The 17,359-nt window shown below is 32.6% G+C and overlaps 5 protein-coding genes across 5 annotated transcripts, besides 35 other annotated features; 2 read left to right on the forward strand and 3 right to left on the reverse strand.

The window, feature by feature from the left end:
• Positions 1-57: 57 nt before the first annotated feature.
• Positions 58-138: a repeat region.
• A 66-nt stretch (positions 139-204) lies between these two features.
• Positions 205-313: a repeat region.
• A 13-nt stretch (positions 314-326) lies between these two features.
• Positions 327-411: a repeat region.
• Positions 412-718: a microsatellite.
• Positions 631-764: a microsatellite.
• Positions 765-907: a repeat region.
• A 278-nt stretch (positions 908-1,185) lies between these two features.
• Positions 1,186-1,250: a repeat region.
• Positions 1,251-1,349: 99 nt separating this feature from the next.
• Positions 1,350-1,425: a repeat region.
• Positions 1,426-1,483: 58 nt separating this feature from the next.
• Positions 1,484-1,656: a repeat region.
• Positions 1,657-1,693: 37 nt separating this feature from the next.
• Positions 1,694-1,728: a repeat region.
• Positions 1,729-2,101: 373 nt separating this feature from the next.
• Positions 2,102-2,250: a repeat region.
• A 243-nt stretch (positions 2,251-2,493) lies between these two features.
• Positions 2,494-2,693: a repeat region.
• A 33-nt stretch (positions 2,694-2,726) lies between these two features.
• Positions 2,727-2,825: a repeat region.
• Positions 2,734-2,832: a repeat region.
• A 622-nt stretch (positions 2,833-3,454) lies between these two features.
• Positions 3,455-3,518: a repeat region.
• A 19-nt stretch (positions 3,519-3,537) lies between these two features.
• Positions 3,538-3,587: a repeat region.
• Positions 3,588-3,746: 159 nt separating this feature from the next.
• Positions 3,747-3,922: a repeat region.
• Positions 3,923-4,593: 671 nt separating this feature from the next.
• Positions 4,594-4,644: a repeat region.
• A 186-nt stretch (positions 4,645-4,830) lies between these two features.
• Positions 4,831-4,897: a repeat region.
• A 35-nt stretch (positions 4,898-4,932) lies between these two features.
• Positions 4,933-5,007: a repeat region.
• Positions 5,008-5,093: 86 nt separating this feature from the next.
• Positions 5,094-5,143: a repeat region.
• A 170-nt stretch (positions 5,144-5,313) lies between these two features.
• Positions 5,314-5,428: a repeat region.
• Positions 5,429-5,455: 27 nt separating this feature from the next.
• Positions 5,456-5,512: a repeat region.
• Positions 5,513-5,711: 199 nt separating this feature from the next.
• Positions 5,712-5,844: a repeat region.
• A 140-nt stretch (positions 5,845-5,984) lies between these two features.
• Positions 5,985-6,005: a repeat region.
• Positions 6,006-6,400: 395 nt separating this feature from the next.
• Positions 6,401-6,506: a repeat region.
• On the reverse strand, positions 6,428-9,007 carry FPSE_05686 (uncharacterized protein; the record flags this gene model as incomplete). Its single annotated transcript, XM_009258804.1, has 12 exons — positions 6,428-6,437; positions 6,684-6,685; positions 6,740-6,762; positions 6,853-6,865; positions 7,173-7,180; positions 7,301-7,305; positions 7,364-7,374; positions 7,586-7,587; positions 7,643-7,668; positions 8,485-8,516; positions 8,703-8,793; positions 8,925-9,007. 12 exons carry the CDS (start codon positions 9,005-9,007, stop codon positions 6,428-6,430), a joined length of 306 nt encoding a protein of 101 aa, XP_009257079.1.
• Positions 6,657-6,699: a repeat region.
• Positions 6,712-6,804: a microsatellite.
• Positions 7,389-7,539: a repeat region.
• Positions 7,690-7,719: a repeat region.
• Positions 7,785-7,836: a repeat region.
• Positions 7,875-7,917: a repeat region.
• Positions 7,951-8,122: a repeat region.
• Positions 8,137-8,173: a repeat region.
• Positions 8,501-8,630: a repeat region.
• A 285-nt stretch (positions 9,008-9,292) lies between the features above and the next one.
• Positions 9,293-10,408, reverse strand: FPSE_05687 (uncharacterized protein; the record flags this gene model as incomplete). The annotated part of the gene is made up of 1 exon (XM_009258805.1): positions 9,293-10,408. One exon carries the CDS (start codon positions 10,406-10,408, stop codon positions 9,293-9,295), a length of 1,116 nt encoding a protein of 371 aa, XP_009257080.1.
• Positions 10,409-11,287: 879 nt separating this feature from the next.
• Positions 11,288-12,751, forward strand: FPSE_05688 (uncharacterized protein; the record flags this gene model as incomplete). Its single annotated transcript, XM_009258806.1, has 1 exon — positions 11,288-12,751. One exon carries the CDS (start codon positions 11,288-11,290, stop codon positions 12,749-12,751), a length of 1,464 nt encoding a protein of 487 aa, XP_009257081.1.
• A 71-nt stretch (positions 12,752-12,822) lies between these two features.
• On the reverse strand, positions 12,823-14,552 carry FPSE_05689 (uncharacterized protein; the record flags this gene model as incomplete). The annotated part of the gene is made up of 2 exons (XM_009258807.1): positions 12,823-13,720; positions 13,774-14,552. The coding sequence occupies 2 exons, from the start codon at positions 14,550-14,552 to the stop codon at positions 12,823-12,825; spliced, it is 1,677 nt and encodes a 558-aa protein (XP_009257082.1).
• Positions 14,553-15,414: 862 nt separating this feature from the next.
• On the forward strand, positions 15,415-17,229 carry FPSE_05690 (uncharacterized protein; the record flags this gene model as incomplete). Its single annotated transcript, XM_009258808.1, has 1 exon — positions 15,415-17,229. The coding sequence occupies one exon, from the start codon at positions 15,415-15,417 to the stop codon at positions 17,227-17,229; it is 1,815 nt and encodes a 604-aa protein (XP_009257083.1).
• Between the last annotated feature and the right edge of the window lie 130 nt (positions 17,230-17,359).

The raw sequence follows: 17,359 nt of genomic DNA on the forward strand, positions 1-17,359 counted from the left end.
ACTAGACTAGTTCACCGCCAGCCCGTACACCCCGCCACCCCGCACACTTTTCTTACCTAATTTAGCATTTTATAAAAATTAATATTTAAATAAAGTAAAAATACTATAAATTTAATTTAAAATTTATATTTTTATTTAGCCTTTTAAATCTATATAAAAGTTTTATTATCTTACTTTTATAGCTTATATAGCTTTTTATATAGCTTTTAAAACTTAATATTTAGATTTTTATAGTATTTATATCTTAAAAGTAGTATTTTCCTATTAAAATAGAAATTTAAAACTTAATATTATATTTATTATAATAGATATAGCTATTAGCTAGCTATTAATATTTATTATATAATTTTAGCTTTTTTTAATATTTTAAAATAAAAATATTTAATTTTTATAAAATATATTAATTTTAAAAATATATTATTAAATATTAAAATAATATATATAATATAATAAGTATATATATAGCTATATTAGCTTTTAATTTATATAGAAATATAATATTATAAGTTAAAAGTAAAATATATAAGCTTTTATTTAAATAAATATAATATAAGCTTAATTTAAATAGTTTAAATATATTAATTTAAGTTATTAACTTTATAAGCTTATAAAATAAAATAAAATATTTTTTATATAATATATATCTACTTATAGTATATATATATAATTTATTTATTATTATACTTTTAATATATATTTTTATATATAATATAATATACTTAAATTTTACTATTATTTTATAAATTTATATCTATTTTATATATTAATAATTATAATTTATTTTTTTATAAAATTAATATTTAATAGCTATATTATTAATTAAAAATTACTATATAGAATAATACTTATTTAAAAGCTATATAAATAAGTTTATATAAAATATACTTTAAAAAGTAATTTTTATATACTTTAAGTGTTAATAGCTAAGCTATGTTTTTAGATTTATTCTATACTATAGTAGCTAAAGCTATTATAGCTAGACTGATTTTACCTTTATCGGTTAAGTAAGATCTTATTAATAGCCTATATATATATAACTAGTAAACTTTTCTTATAGTAATCTTATTATAACCTTTAGCCTTTCTTTTCTTTTCTCCTTTTAGTCTTAAATAACTTAATATAAGGCCTCTCTTTTATATAATAACCTATTAAGACCTAGCCCCTTATATTATTTAAGATTTAGCCTATATTAAAAAACCTTATTATAAAATAGTAATAAAATTACTATAAAAAATAAAAGAATAAATTAACCTTTAGTAGGCTATTTAAAGCTTATTTTTAGAAATATAAAATAATCTATTAAACTAGTTAAATAATAGACTAAATACTCTATAAAAAGAGATCTAAAGAATTAATAATTAAATTAATAATTTATATATTATTATTTTACCTTTAATATACTTTAATTCTACTTTAATTTATTAAGAGCCTTTAAGGAACCTCTTTATTAGACTATAAATATATTAGAAATTATTACCTTTCCTATAAAAGTATTTTAAAAAGTATAATAAATATATTATATAGGTATAATAAATAAGAGATAAGCTTATAATTAATTAAGCTTTCTTTATTAATAATTAAAATAGATAGTATTTAATTAATTAATACTTAGATATTAAGTTATAGTAAGTAATATAGATATTTTATATTTAAAAAGGTCTTTATAACTATAACCCTAAAGAGTTTATAAGGCATTTTAATTAAATTAACTTAAATTTAAATTTAAAAGGCTAGACTATAGCTAAGCTATTAACTCTATATTAAAGTAAAAATAAGTTATTTATAACTTTTCTCCTTTAGTTTAAAAGTATTATAGCTAATATAAAAAGGAACTTATAAGATAACTCCTTTAGGATTATATTCTTATAGAATACCTTAAATAAACCCTTAATTAAATAGCTAATTACTATTAATTTCCCTATAAATAATATAGCCTAATAGTTAAGTAAAATATAAACTATTACTTAGAAATTAAATTAGGTATATAAGAGAGATAACTTTACTTATAAGAAGATAAAGTCTTTAAATAACTATTAGAATTATAATTATATCGCTAAAAAGCTATAAATAGATAGTATAAGTAATATAGTTATAATAAAGGTTAATTAAACTATAAATAAGAATTAAATTTATTATAGTTAAAGTAAAAAGCCTATTAAATAAAGCTAATATTATTACTTTAAGTATAACTTAATAGATTATTTAATTATTAACTATCTAAAGAAAAAGTAATAATAATAAATTAATATAGCCTACTTTAGAGAAAAGCCTTATAAAATTAAATAAAAAGTTAACCTAAATATATAAGGAGATTATTATAATAACTCTAATAAGAATAAAGAATACTATTTAAGAAATAAATAATTCTAATATAAAAATAGGTATTAAAGTCCCTTTAAAGGAAGGCATTAAGTTAAAAAGTATAAAAAGAAAAGATATTTAATGCCTTTACTATAATCTTATATTAAATTAATAATAAGACTTAAAAAGCCCTAATAGATTTAAGTTATAATATTTACTTTTTAATTAATTTTTAACTTATATATAACTTTTATTTACTATATATTAATAAAAGTAAATAGTAATTTTATAGATTTATAAGTAAAGACTAATAGATCTTAATAAAAGGTATTATTTATTTTTAACTAAAAGTTAAAAAGTATAATTAAATTATATATATTTATACTATTAAAGGATTAAAGGGAGATTTATTCCTAAGGAAGCCCTAAATAGAATAAAATTAAGTTATTATTATAATATATTAATTATAAATTTATTATAGTATTATTAATATTTTAATTCTATTTATAATAATAGAATATAATCTTATAAGATAGGTAAAAAAGTCTATTTTCTTTTTAGCCTTTATATTTATAGTATATATTAAGTAAATTTACTAATTACTCTATTAAAAAGGATTATTCTTTAAAATTACATTAAATATAGAAATTATTTCCTACTTAATATAAAATAGTCTTATAAAGGAAAAAAGGTAAGACTATATATAAAATATAAGAAATACTATTACTAAAGGCCTATAATTAGTATTAGCTTTTAGATCTTAAAACTTAAAAGGGTATTATATTAACCTTATTAACTTAATTAAAGCTATTAGCTTAAGAGATATTAAAAAGGCCTTAATAAAAAAAACCTTAATAGACCTTTAAGAGAAGCTCCTTATAGAGATTTATAAAGAGTTCTAATACCTCTTTAATAAGGTAAAGGCCTTATAGCTTTTACCTTATTAACTTAAGGTAAACTATAAGATTAACCTTATAAAGGATAAAAATAGTAATAAACCCTTTTTACTATAAGGGCCTCTCTATTTAATATTATAAGAGGAATTATTTATTTTATAAAAGACCTTAATAGATCTCTTAAATAAAGGGTTTATATAGGCTAATAGCTTAATAATAATAGCCTTAATATTATTTATAAAGAAATTAAAAGGCAGTTTATAATTCTATTATAATTATTATACCTTTAATATAATTATATAATAAGATTATTACTTATTACCCTTAATTATAGAGACCCTTTATAATCTAATAGAAATAAAATAATTTATAAAGTTAAATATTATTATAGCCTTTTATAAAGTTAAAATAGTAAAAAGTTAAAAAGATTAAATTGCCTTTAAAATTAGATTTAAGTCTTTTAAATAGTTAATATACCTTTTTAGATTTAATAGTACCTTTACTATATTTTAATAGTTTATTAATACTATCTTCTATAAATACCTAGACTATTTTATTATAATATATATAGATAATATACTAATTTACTTATTAAAAACTCTTAAAGATTATATAATAAAAATAAAGAAAGTATTATAATCCCTTTTTAATATAAGCTTATACTTAAATCTAAAGAAATATAAATTTATAGTTAAAAAAGTAAAATACTTAAGATTTATTATAAAGGCTAAAGGAGCTATTACCTATAATCTAAAGAAATAATAAGCTATTTAAAAATAAATAGCTCCTTTAATAATTAAAAGGGTCTAAAGTTTTTTAAGCTTTATAAATTACTATTAGATATTTATTTTAAACTTCTTAGCTATAGCTATATTACTTATTAAGCTTATTAAGAAAAATACCCCTTTTATTTAAATTAGTAATAAAAAAGTAGTATTTTAAGAACTTAAATAGAGATTTATTAAGGCCTTTATATTAGCTAGCTAAAACCCTTAATAACTTATATTTATAAAGCCTAATAGTTTTAAATATATAACTAAAAGAGTCTTTTCTTAAAAGAATAAATAAAAAGAGATCTATTTAATTATATATATCTTATAGTAATTATCCCCTATTAAGTTTAATTACCTAATTTATAATAAGGAGATATTAGCTATTATTTATTACTTAAAGGTATAAAAGGTAAAGCTATATAGTATTAGCCCTTTTATAATTCTTATTAATTATAAGAACTTAAAATACTTTATAATAAAGTAAGACTTATTAAAGAAATAGATTTATTAAGCTAAAAAGCTCTTTAAATACCTCTTTTAACTTACCTATTAAGCTAATAAAAATATTATAGCGCTTAATACATTTAATTAATATAAATAAGATTAGCCTAATAAGCTAATAGATAATTATATTTAAGGATATAGATATTAAATATTAGTAATATATATTAATAGAGAAATACTAAAAGAAAAAGTTTTAAAAGAATTTACTATAAGATCTAAAGTAATAAGCTTAAAATTAAATAAAATACTAAATAAAGCTTTAAATAAAAGACCTATAGTAATAGAATTAAAAAGTTAAGATAACCTATTAACTATTAAAGTAAATCTTTAAGCTACCTTTCTAAAAGACCTTAACCTATAATAATTATAAAATAAGATAATTAAGACTAATAAAATCTATAAGTATATATATATAGTAATAAAGTAATAAGCTTACTATTTTCTTATAGAGCTAAAGCTATAAATTTAAATTATAAAATATAAAGTTAATAAGAAATAATATCTATATTATAGGGATTAATTATAAATATTAAGAAGTAATAAAAGTAATACTAAAAGCACTAAAAATAAGCTATAAACTTATATTATATAAAAAGAATATAACTCCCTACTTAAAGGCTATTTAAGATAAAATATAATATAAGCTTAAATATAAAAATACTAATATTAGCTAAAGTTTATATAGCTATATTACTACTTTATTAAGAACTATAATACTTATAATAAAAGTTACTTTTAATAAGAAGTAAAATCTAAGCTATTAAAACTATTATTAATCCTATAAAGACTATATAGTAAACTTATAATAGACTTTATTACTTTACTTTTAGTCTTAAGAGAATAAAAGAATATATATATTTAAGTTATTAAAGATAAATTAATAAGAATAATTACCTTTAAAGTAATATTAGATATTTTAATTAAAGTATATATATAATAATTTCTTAGCTATTACTTTAGGTATTATAATATACTAACTGCTATTATAAATAATTATAGATTTAATTAAATAAGAAAATTCTAAATTGCTTTTTATAAGCTTATAGGTATTAAGTAGTAACTTAATATTATATACTACCTTTAAATAGATAGAGGCCTTAAGAGACTAAATTAGGAAATTTAAGCTATTTTATATATCTATATTAATTATACTTAAGATAATTAGGCTAATCTCTTACTAATAGTATAATTAGCGCTAAATAGCTATAAATATACTATAATAAGAATAAGTCTATTCTTTATAATATATAGATATTATATATCTCTATTCTTAATAAATAAAGATATTATATTTATATTAAGATATTATAAGGAGTTTAATACTTAATATTTTATAATAAAATTATAATATATATTAAAATTAATATAAACTTAAGCAGTAATTACTTAATAATATTAAAAGGATACTATAAATTAGTAATAATACCTAATAAAATAGTTTTCTATAAGAGATAAAGTCTAATTAAAACTTACTAATATTAAATTAATATAACCCTTTAAAAAGCTTAACTAATAATAATATAAATATATAGTTACTTAAGTAATTAATAGCTATATAGTTAAGCTTAATATTTCTAATAGGATATACCTATAATTTTATATTAACCTCTTAAAGAAAATAATTAGTAACCCTTTATCTAAATAGGTTAATAATAATATTTAACCTTTAGTAATTCTAATAAATAGTAAAAATAAGTAAGCTATTAAATATATTAAATGCATTAAATAGTAGAACTAAGGCTATAGGTAAGTTTATTAATACCTTATTAAGTAGAAAGGGTATAAAGCGCTTATATAAGAACCTATTAATTATATAAAAGAAATAATAACCCTAAAGGTATTTAAGACTTAATATAGTCTAATTATAGAAAATAATAGTCCTTTAAAGCAATTTATTATAATACTATAAAGATATTAAGGCTAACCTTAATATACTTAAATAATATAATCCTTTTAAATAAAACTATAAAAAAGTATAAGTTATTATAAGTTTATATATAAAAATAACTTAAATTAGCTTTTTTATTAAATAGCCTAGCTAAATATAATAAATAAGTAACTAATAAAGATAAACTAGGGTATAATAGCTAGAACTTTAAATAATAAATAAAAGATTAAACTAGCTATTTTTAAAGTAGAATTCTTATATTAATAGTATATAGGCAATTTAGCTTAACCTTACTAATAAAAAATTAAAATATTTAAATACTTCTATTAAGTTATAAGTCTATTAGTCTTTATTACTATTATTATTATTATTAATACCTTAACTATTATTATTAATATCTCTATTATTAATATTAATATTATTATTATTATTATTAATAGTAGCTATAATAATAATAAAGGTCTTTAAAGTTATAATAACCCTCTAATACTTATTAGGTATAACTATAAGAGTAATAGCTTATTACTTTTTAATAGCTAAGAAAATTAATTAAATAGGGGATTTAAAAGGGTTAACCTTAAGAGCTTTTAAAGTATTATTAACCCTACTAAAGTAAATATACTTTAATAATATTAGGTTTTTATACTTTATATTAAAATAAGTAGTATTAAGCTTAATATAGTATTATATAGAGTTTACTAAATTAATAATAGCCTTTATATACTTTAAAGTAATTAGATTAATATAATAAGAGTTTTTAGTCTCTTAATAAATAAAAGATAAATAAGTATTAAGTTTACTATAGATTACCTTTTTAGCTAGAAAACTATAAGTAAAATAAGCTATAACTATAGTATTAATATTATAAGCCTTAATAACTTCTTAAAACTTAAGTTAATAGTAAAATAGTAAAAAATAAAGATTATAAAAAGACTTACTATATCTATAAGGTAATTATTCTCTTATTTAGATTTATCTATAAGATTATTTATATTATTTACCTTTTAAAACTCTATTCCTTAAAGGTAAATTAATTAATATAATATAGCTATATTAAAAGTAAAAAGCTATTATAGCTAATTAATATAAAAGGTATAAAATAAAAAAGAATTAATACTTATAGGTATATAAACCTAATTATTTACTTAATAAATATTATACTTAATAAAAGTAATTAGGCTAATTAATAGCTTTTTAACTATAAAGCTATAATAAGAATATACCTCTTTTAATAGTAGTATAAAAAGTAATAAGAGGAGTATTAACCTTAATATCCTTACCTTTCTTATAGACCTTTATAGTAAGCCTAAAGTACTATTTAATAGCCTAATTAAAATAATACTAATAATTTATTATACTAAAGGAATAAGTTAGCTATTAAGCTAAAGTATATAGAAATAAATAAAAATATATCTAAAGGAGAAAAATAATAATAGATATATATAAAAAGGTATTATTTTAAAAGAATATTATAGAGATTTCTTATAGTAAGAATATAATAGCTAAATAGGGAAAAAAATAATAAATAATAAGACTAAATAATAAGTATTATATAGAGATAATAAGTATAAGGGCATTAAGACTTTATATAAAATATAAATATAGAAATAAGGCTATATAATATAAAGAGATATATATAAAAAGAGAAAAAGAAAAAAGAAATTAAAGGCATTATAATATAAGATATCTTAAGATTATATAGCCTATATATAGTAATAAATTATAAAAGATAATAAAAGTAATAATAAAAAGGAATAAAAGTAATCTAAAGTTCTTATAAGTTTAATTATAATATCTTATATTAAATATAAGAGCTAAAGATATAATAACCTTACTAATAGGGGTCTTAGCTTAAAAATAGGGGGATATTATTAATAGCTAAGCTATATTTTTAGATTTATTCTATATTATAGCGGCTAAAGCTATTATAGCTAGACTGATTTTACCCTTATCGGTTAAGTAAGATCTTATTAGTAGCTTATATATATATAACTAATAGACTTTTCTTATAGTAACCTTACTATAACCTCTAGCCTTTCTCTTCTCTTCTCCCCTTAGTCTTAGATAGCTTAATATAAGGCCTCTCTTTTATGCAATAACCTATTAAGACCCAGCCCCTTACATTAAGAGCTTATAACTTATTATATAAAATAGCTATAAAAATAATATATATATATTTAAAAAGCTTAGAAATTATAAAATTTTATAATACTATATATAGATCTTTAGATAGTTATATAGTATTTTAAATTAATATTTAAAAATAATGCTCTAAGGTGAGAAAAGGTGTGCGGGGTGGAGGGGTGTACGGGGTGGTGGTGAACTAGTCTAGTATCTCACAAGTTGCAGTAAATCGCCTTCTTGTAGACTTTGAAGGGCAGAACGGGTGCGATCTTCGAGATCGTAACACGGCACTGTCGCTGGTTGGTCTCTGGTTGACGGAATATTTATAGTCCTACGTTCTACGGACTGTGATGACATGTCGATAAACGTTTGTGAGAGGGTGAATGTGTTGTTTTATGGGTAAGATGGGACATGTAATACAGTCGGCACGTGACACACTTCGGATCAACTGACTGCTTGTCCCATTTTGGCATAAACTCGCTTGGACCTTCGATGTCTAGGGTATCAGAGAATTTGGTCATTTGAGGTATACGTGATATGAGAGATGAAATCCGCAAGTGGATTGATAGTGTTTACTGTATTATCCTAGGCTGCGTCATTTTACTCGTTAAACTGGATAGCTCGTCTTATCTACAGGCTATAAATATATGTGAACGCAAGACTTGAGGGTTCCTTGAGTTACGTTCCTGTCACGAGGTTGGTTATCCAAGCACACGAACATTAAAGCTTGCGTCTATTTGAGTATAATTGCATTTAAATTTGATTTTTATCATATATCATTGATTCATTTAAAAACCCTCTTCCAATCAAACATACTCGAATATGTCCTGGATCTCCTCTACAGAAAGCTTCTTCTCGAGCGCAAGCTGCAGTTGGATTCTGGCCTTGGAAGGGTTCAAGTACCCAGCACCAATACCGAAAGGTCGCTCTCCGACATATCCCCAAGCAGTGCGACGACTGACAACAACAGGAATGTCAGTCTTGTTCAAGACCTTCTTGATCTCATCAGCAGCTTCGTCAGGCCAGCCTCCAGCACCAAGACCAGCGAGAACAATACCCTGGGCGCCGCTACCGATAGCAGCTTGGAAAAGCTCGGGGTCCGCTTCTTGGTGACCGTACAAGACGTCGACCTGGGGAAGAGCCTTCTTAGGTGAGCTGGCACTGATGTTGAAATAGTGATGGCCTAGTGGTCGGCTAGCAGGGTACCAGAAGACGGGCTGGATGTTTTCAAAGGCACCAAGGTAACCTTGGTCTTCGGCAATGAAAGTCTGGACAGCATTGGCGTGGGATTTAACGGTGTAGCGTGCAGAAGCGATCTTGTCGTTGAGGACAATCATTGCACCGCGACCCTTAGCACTCTTGCTACCTGCCAATCGAACAGCAGAGAGGAGGTTGATGGGACCATCAGCACTGATGGCAGTGGCAGGACGCATGGATCCAACCATAACAACAGGCTTTTCACTTTTCACAGTGAGATCGAGGAAGAATGAAGATTCCTCAAGAGTGTCAGTGCCATGAGTGACGACAACACCTTGGATGTGAGGGTTGTCAAGATCAGTCTGAATGCGATGCGCCAAAGTGGTCAGGATGGTAGAGTTGACATCGCCGCTATCAACATTGGAGATCTGCACGCCCCTGACGTTGGAGACGTTGCAGAGCTGCGGGACAGCGTCGATCAACGCTTGGATGCCCAATGCACCAGCCTGGTAGCCCGTAGTTTGATCGGCAGAACCAGCAGAACCAGCGATGGTACCGCCAGTTGCGAAGATGGTAATGTTGGGAAGACTAGCGTTGAAGCACTCAAAGTCACCAACAGCCCGGGGGATAAGTTGCGGTGTTTCTGGCTCCGGGATCGGGGATGCAAGGGCAGCTGAGCCTGCAAGGGTTGCGATAGCAAGTAGGGAGTGGAAAGAGGGCGACATGCTGGGCTAACACAAGAGGGTACAGCACTTGGAGAGAGGAGAGATAGAGGAGGAGGGAGGTAAAGAACGAGAAGGAAAGGACTGCTCCTCATCTGCGATCGCAGACATGTTTTATACTGACGACGTCTTGGCCAAGACAATAGCTGGATGCTTATCACCGATCCGAGAATATGCGTATAATCCACAGTGTTACCACATCGTTATCCAGCAGAGGTCCAGGACCATGGTACAAACCAACACAGCCTGTAAGCCAAGACATTTGAACAAGGTTGATTTAGAGTAATGTACCGCCAAATCGGAAGCGTAGCGTGGATAGTAAGCTCGGGTCGCACACTAATTACGTACCGTGAGACCATGTCAAGCACGCTGATCGCACAAGGATACGGAATGGTTCGAGCAGGTTTCTATTGTTTCCTTGACTCATGCTTGCATTGCATGAGAGGCTGAATGTAATTAGCCTCACCGAAAGTTTGTAGGTAGTCTGTTGCTGCAAATTGAAGCTGTCATTGTGAGAATCTGGAGTCGCCCGTTTAGTACTAGCTCTCCTTTATTCTTGAAGCGGGGTACAGATTGTCAATATGAAGAATGCTACGAGCCAAGCAAAAGCCAAGTTTTACCAGCCTCCTCTCTAGTCTAGTCTTGACTCGTTGGGTTCTGTTCTGTGGAGGACTTCCACTCTTTGTTTCCATTATCTTTTCGTTACCTCATCCGAAGGAAACGGGTTCCTTATCTGGCCAATGCTCAACTCCACTTCTTTTCTCAGTCCCACGCGTGTGCGCGATTATCGCAATCTTGGATAACCAACAGCATCTGCTATCTTTCCTATCTCTTACTTGTCTGTCTAGTCTATCCCGTTCACACCCGTACAGTCTCGATGTGATGGCCGACGATATTCCGAATCCACCCGCCAAGAGGTCGCAGGTACCGAGGGCTTGTCAACGCTGCAAAACCCTACGCAGAGGCTGCAACGAATATCGCCCCTGCAGGAGATGTGTGGATGCAGGTCTTGCAGATCGATGTATTGGACAGTCTGGTTCTCCCACCATCCTTCAGCCTATCCACGCATACCCGTATCCTTACCAATCATTCCCAAACACACACAATGGCCCTGCGGATGCCCTCTCCAGACTGACTGACCTCGTTCCCAGTCAGGTACTGGACCACTGCGTTGAGCGCTTCTTTGCAAGACTGTACCCTACTATACCCATTCTTACGCGCGACTATGTTGGCCAACTCCGATCAACGTCTCCATCTTCACCGGAGGAGAGATTGGAAGCATACACTGTTCTTGTGGCAATGTGTGCTCAGGTCTTGCTCCAGTCTGAAGAGCCGGAGAATCTTCTCTCGCAGGGTCTCATCGCCCAGAATAACGCGACATATGGATCCATGATTGTTGACCAGACTGTTGCTCTTCATCAATCAACGCCAAGAACCATGAGACCGCGCTTGAATCAATGCCTCGTGGCCTTTTTCCTGTACGCGTGTCAGGCGAGGTTGTCGCATCATAGCCAGACATTCTTATTTCTACGCGAGGCAACGACTCTCTTCTGTTTGTTGAGACTCGATGACATGGATCACACTTCCAAAGCTCTGGCACATCGTCTATTCTGGGTGCTCGTGATATCTGAACGATCCCACGCCATCCGATATCGTCGTCCAATTACGTTACAGATAACGGATGAAGCTCCAGAGATTGACGTGAATGATCCTTCATTATCCGGATTTTGGAGTCTCTCAGCCCTCTTCAGACCAATAGACACATCCTTTGTTGCCCTTCTCAACCAGGAACGTTTCGCAATCACGCCACCACTTTCGTCACTCGACTTTGTTGAGACTGCTGTCAATACAGCAATCAAGCCAGACGCACTACTCCATGAGACACAAAAAGCAAACTTGAGGATAACACAGCTCTGGCTACGTATGACTGTATGGAAGTTACGTCTCCGACTCGGCCATCTTAGCGAAAACGCGCAGCAATACAGTCTTACATATCAATATCCTCTAGTAATTGCCAAAGACTTGACCCTCTCAACAAGAGATCTCTCCATCGACAGTATTAGTATCCACGGAATAGGCGTCACAGAGAAGCTGTATGATATCGTCTCAGCAGTAGTAGACGTTCTTGCTCGCGTGCCTGTTGCGCCTTCAAGTCCACAAGGTTTGGCAATGGGGACAGCACCTGAAGATGATTTGTTGTATATTCGGAACCTCATCACTAAGCTACCAGGTGGTACAAGCACCTATGATCCTCTTCTGGAGAAGCACATTCAACAGGCGTTGCCCAGTCCTGACTCAACTGTGCCTGAGAATAGCCCCCCGTTACCAAGAGTAAATCTACAATAATATTACATCAAAGATACTGTCAAATATGTACACATTCGCCACATGCTCCTCCAGATGACTACTTCAACCATCTACTGAATCTCCTTCTCAGCTGTTGGCTTCTTGTCAGAAACAACCGAATGGGAATACGGATCAACATCTGTCTTAGCAAATTTCCTGGCCGACACGCGTTTCTGGAACAGCACATCCAACTCTGCATATGTCCTGTTTCTGGGTTCAGGGAGCCTGAAATATACCCAGATGGCGGAGAGTAGACAGGTACCAGCCCAGAAATAAGCTGTGCAGGCGCCCCAATTCCACGCACTCGACGACAACTGGTAGTTGGTCATGACGTTGACAAATATGTTGCTAGCGTTGTAAGCAGCGCGAGCCATAACAATTGTCTTTGCCTTGAGACGGGTTGAGGACAGCTCGGAGATCAATGAATATGTGACTGGCCCAACGGTGAAGTCGTATACAAATGTAAAGACGATAAGCATTGCGCCGATGGCCCAGACTGAGCCGTTGTTGTTTGCAAAGGATAGCGACCCAACAATGACGAGGATGACAAGTTGGGTGCATAGACCAGTGAAGTGAATCGTCCTTCGACCAACCCTGGCCATTAAGAACCAAGAGCCAAATGTGCCGACCATGCCAAGGGCGTACTGTGCCATGGAGAGTGAGAACGAGTTGCTAGCATCCATGCCAGCTTGAGTCAAGAAATATGAGAAATATCCCATGAGATTTTGACCGCCAAGAGTCTGGACGAGCCAGATACCAATCACGATCTCTGTGCGTCGGAGGTCAACGCCTTTGAAGCAGTCTCGGTAGCTGGTGCCCTCCTTCAAGTTCTTTTCCATCTCGTTTGTGTGCTCAATCATGGCAATTGTTTCATCGGCGTTGAAGTTAGGTTGTTGGGGAGACGTGAGTCGGAGAAGAGACTTCTTTGCAGCGGCACGATTGCCTTTGCGGACATGCCACCACGGGGACCTTGAACGCCGTCAGTTGGGTTTTAACGAAGGTTGGATGATCTGACGACTTACTCGGGAGCAAAAATGACACCTGCAAGGATTGGAACAGGCCATACCCATTGCACTCCAAACGGGATGCGATAGGCCCACTCATCCCCTCGTCCGACAGAGCCTTTGTTAACGGCAGCAGCAAAGAACTGTCCAATGACCCAACACATATTGATGAATGTCGTCAGGTACGGTCGGAGCACGACGGGTGCTACTTCAGACGCATACGCGGGCGTCACGCTCTGGAACGCGCCCCATGGAATACCTGTCATATCAGCAAATGTGTACTTGTAGTCAACAGATAGATACATACCACAGAGAACCTCTCCCAGAACAAGAATCTTGATGTTTGGGGCGAAGAATAAAACAAAGACGAATGCAATCATCAGAACAAGTGCGCCAACGGTAGTCATCTTGTATCCATATCGGTCAGATGCCCATCCCGCAAGGATGAGACCGATGATCTCTCCAGCACGGGCACCGTTTGACAATCCAGATTGCCAAGCAGCTGAAACAGCGAACTTCTCCTTTTTGGCATCATACGTGCCAAACTTCTCGTTGAATACAGGTGAAGCGTACAGATTACCTAGCAAGGCAAGGTCGTAGCCTTCCATGATAAGAGTGGTAGACAGCAGAACAGACCAGCCAATGGCTTTTGGGTAAGTTTTGACAGCTTCCCATAGAGTCATGTAGTGTTCAGCTTCAGCAGCGACTTTGGCTTCCGAGGCAAGTGTTTCGGGGGTGACAGCCTCATCATGCTGCGCGTTGGGTTGTTTTTCTGGAAAAGGTTTGGGGGAAGCCATTGCGAATGGATGAGAGAACAAAGTAAAAATCTTTACTGCTAAAATCCAATGTAAAAAGAAACGAGAGAGAACCCGGTCTTTATATACTTGAACAACCGATGCTGTCTGTTAGAACTCAAGGGTAAACGGGTTCCGCGCATGTCCCCTAGAAAGAGAGCAAGGGCCGTTGGTCACTCGGTAAAGCCCGTGGGGAAAAGGAACAAAAACCTGGGGATGACTGACTGTGTGTAGTGTGGGGAGAAGATCTAAGGAGAAGAAGATTGGACACTCAAGTTGAGCTGGTTCCTAATGACAGGAGACTCCGTTAGTGGTACGGAGACTCCATCAATAGCTCAGCACAATTATTGGACAGTGTTAGAAAGAACGCTAAAAGCGGAATGACTCCGACGCTTTCATTGCTAAGACGGAGTCTCCGCCTCTAAGAACCAGCCACAATTTTAGACCAAGACACTGACCATGGCGTGAAGGCGTCCTACTGGGTAGCAGAAAAGTTGACCTCCCAAGTCTTAGGTTACAAAAATAAATAGCCTAAAGAGCATAATCTAAGTAGCATAAGCTGATCTACTAATTTCGTCTCTTATGCTTCTAGCGGCCAATTGTTCTGATACTCTGAGGGCGTCGCATGACAATACAAACAGCCTCGGTCGATCTTTACCTAAAATCACAACCCGGCGGACAGTCCGATGTATGCGGCTCTAATCTGACTTATCTCCACAATGTCTTGCATCGGGTTTCGTGAGATTGATAAACCGCTCGTTTCCCCTCGTCCATTTTCTCATCTTCATCTCTCTTTGTCGCATTTATCAACACTCCTTTCTTGTCATCTCTCTTGATTGACTAGACCATCATAATCTTCAACACCATGGGTTCCATATCTTGGGATGAACATCATCAATATGCCGGTACTCATCCCTGGTGGAAAGCCGCATCCTTTTATCAAGTCTACCCAGCCAGCTTCAAAGACTCCAACGGCGACGGTTGGGGGGACTTGCCTGGTCTCATTTCTCAATTGGACTATTTGAGCGATCTGGGTATTGACGTTGTCTGGGTCTCTCCCATTTTCGAAAGTCCCCAAAAGGACATGGGATATGACGTGTCAGATTATCAGAAGATTTACGAACCATACGGAAGTGTTGAAGATGTCGACACTCTTATTGACCAATGTCATGCAAAAGGGCTCAAGATCATACTCGATCTTGTCGTGAATCACACATCTGTTGAACACGAGTGGTTCAAAGAGTCAAGATCCTCAAAGGATAACCCGAAAAGAGAATGGTACATCTGGCAACCTGCACGCTATGATACAAATGGTGTGCGCCAGCCTCCCACAAATTGGAGGGGGTACTTTGCATGCTCTACATGGACATGGGATGAGCATACACAAGAATATTACCTTCATCTGTACGACCCAGACCAACCGGATCTGAACTGGGACAACGAAGAGTGCCGTGAAGCGATTTATGACAACACAATGCGTTTCTGGCTTGATCGAGGCGTTGACGGGTTCCGAATCGACACAGTCAACAAGTATTCTAAGAGGAAGGACTTTGTCGATGCGCCTGTGACGGATCCTTCGTCGCCCCATCAACCGGCACCTGAGATGTGGTGCAACGGACCAAGGATTCATGAATTCATTCATGAAATGAACGAGAAGGTACTCAGACCGTACAGTGCTGTGTCTGTGGGTGAACTTTCGAATACACCTCATCCATCGCAGGTCATACCTTATGTATCTGCGGCAGCGAAAGAATTGGACATGGTGTTCGAATTCTCCATGATCAGACTCGGCAACGGTAACGGCTTTGGAGACAAATATATCTATCAAGATTTCCCGCTGTCAAAGCTAAAGTCGTTTGTGGAAAGGTGGCAGAGTTTCATCGAGGGAACAGACGCCTGGACAACGGTATTCTGCGAGAACCACGACAACGGAAGAGCAGTCGATCGTTTCGGCGATACTTCATCACCAGAATGGTGGCTGAAATCTGCAAAGACCATAGCGATGTGGCAAGCTACTCTCACAGGTACATTGTTTCTCTACCAAGGCCAAGAAATAGGCATGACCAATATGCCACGCTCCTGGGGAATTGAAGAGTACAAGGACATTGAAAGTAGCAACTTTTTTGCCGAGGCTGTGGAATCTGGTAATGAGAAGAGAGTCAAGGACACGATGCACGGACTCCAGATCATGGCGCGTGACCATTCGCGGATCCCATTCCAGTGGGATGATTCCCCAAATGGAGGATTTACGAGCGCACAGGCCAAACCGTGGATGAAGGTCCATGATGAGTACCGCGACATTAACGTTGCCAGACAACTGAAGGATCCCGATTCTATCTTGAGCTTTTATAAAGAGATGCTGCGATTGCGCAAGCGGTACCAAGATATTTTTGTCTTTGGCTCATTCAAACTTATGGATCCGGAAGATGAGTTTCTATTCGTTTATCTCAAAGAAAGTGTCCTTCCAATCAAGGGTGGCCAGGGACAGAAGAGGAAAGTCTTGATTGTGTTAAACATGAGTCAAGAAGAACGTCCCTGTCCCGATGTCTACACTTATCTCAAGTGTTCAGCAAATGAAGTCAAGTTGCTTTTAAGCACGACGGACAGTTTCACAGATATTCAGAAGACGACGCTTGCTGGCTGGGAAGGCAGACTCTACGTAAACTTTAATATAGAATGAGGGATGGAGTTAGTATTAGGCTTTATTATCACGTATAGCAACAAATATGTCCTGATGTGCATTTGATTACTACAATGTCATTTCCCCTTGATCATATGCAAGCTCACAAATACCGAAGTTTTTCCAGCTC

Source organism: Fusarium pseudograminearum, chromosome 1 (assembly GCF_000303195.2).
Source record: "Fusarium pseudograminearum CS3096 chromosome 1, whole genome shotgun sequence".
NCBI lineage: Eukaryota > Fungi > Ascomycota > Sordariomycetes > Hypocreales > Nectriaceae > Fusarium > Fusarium pseudograminearum.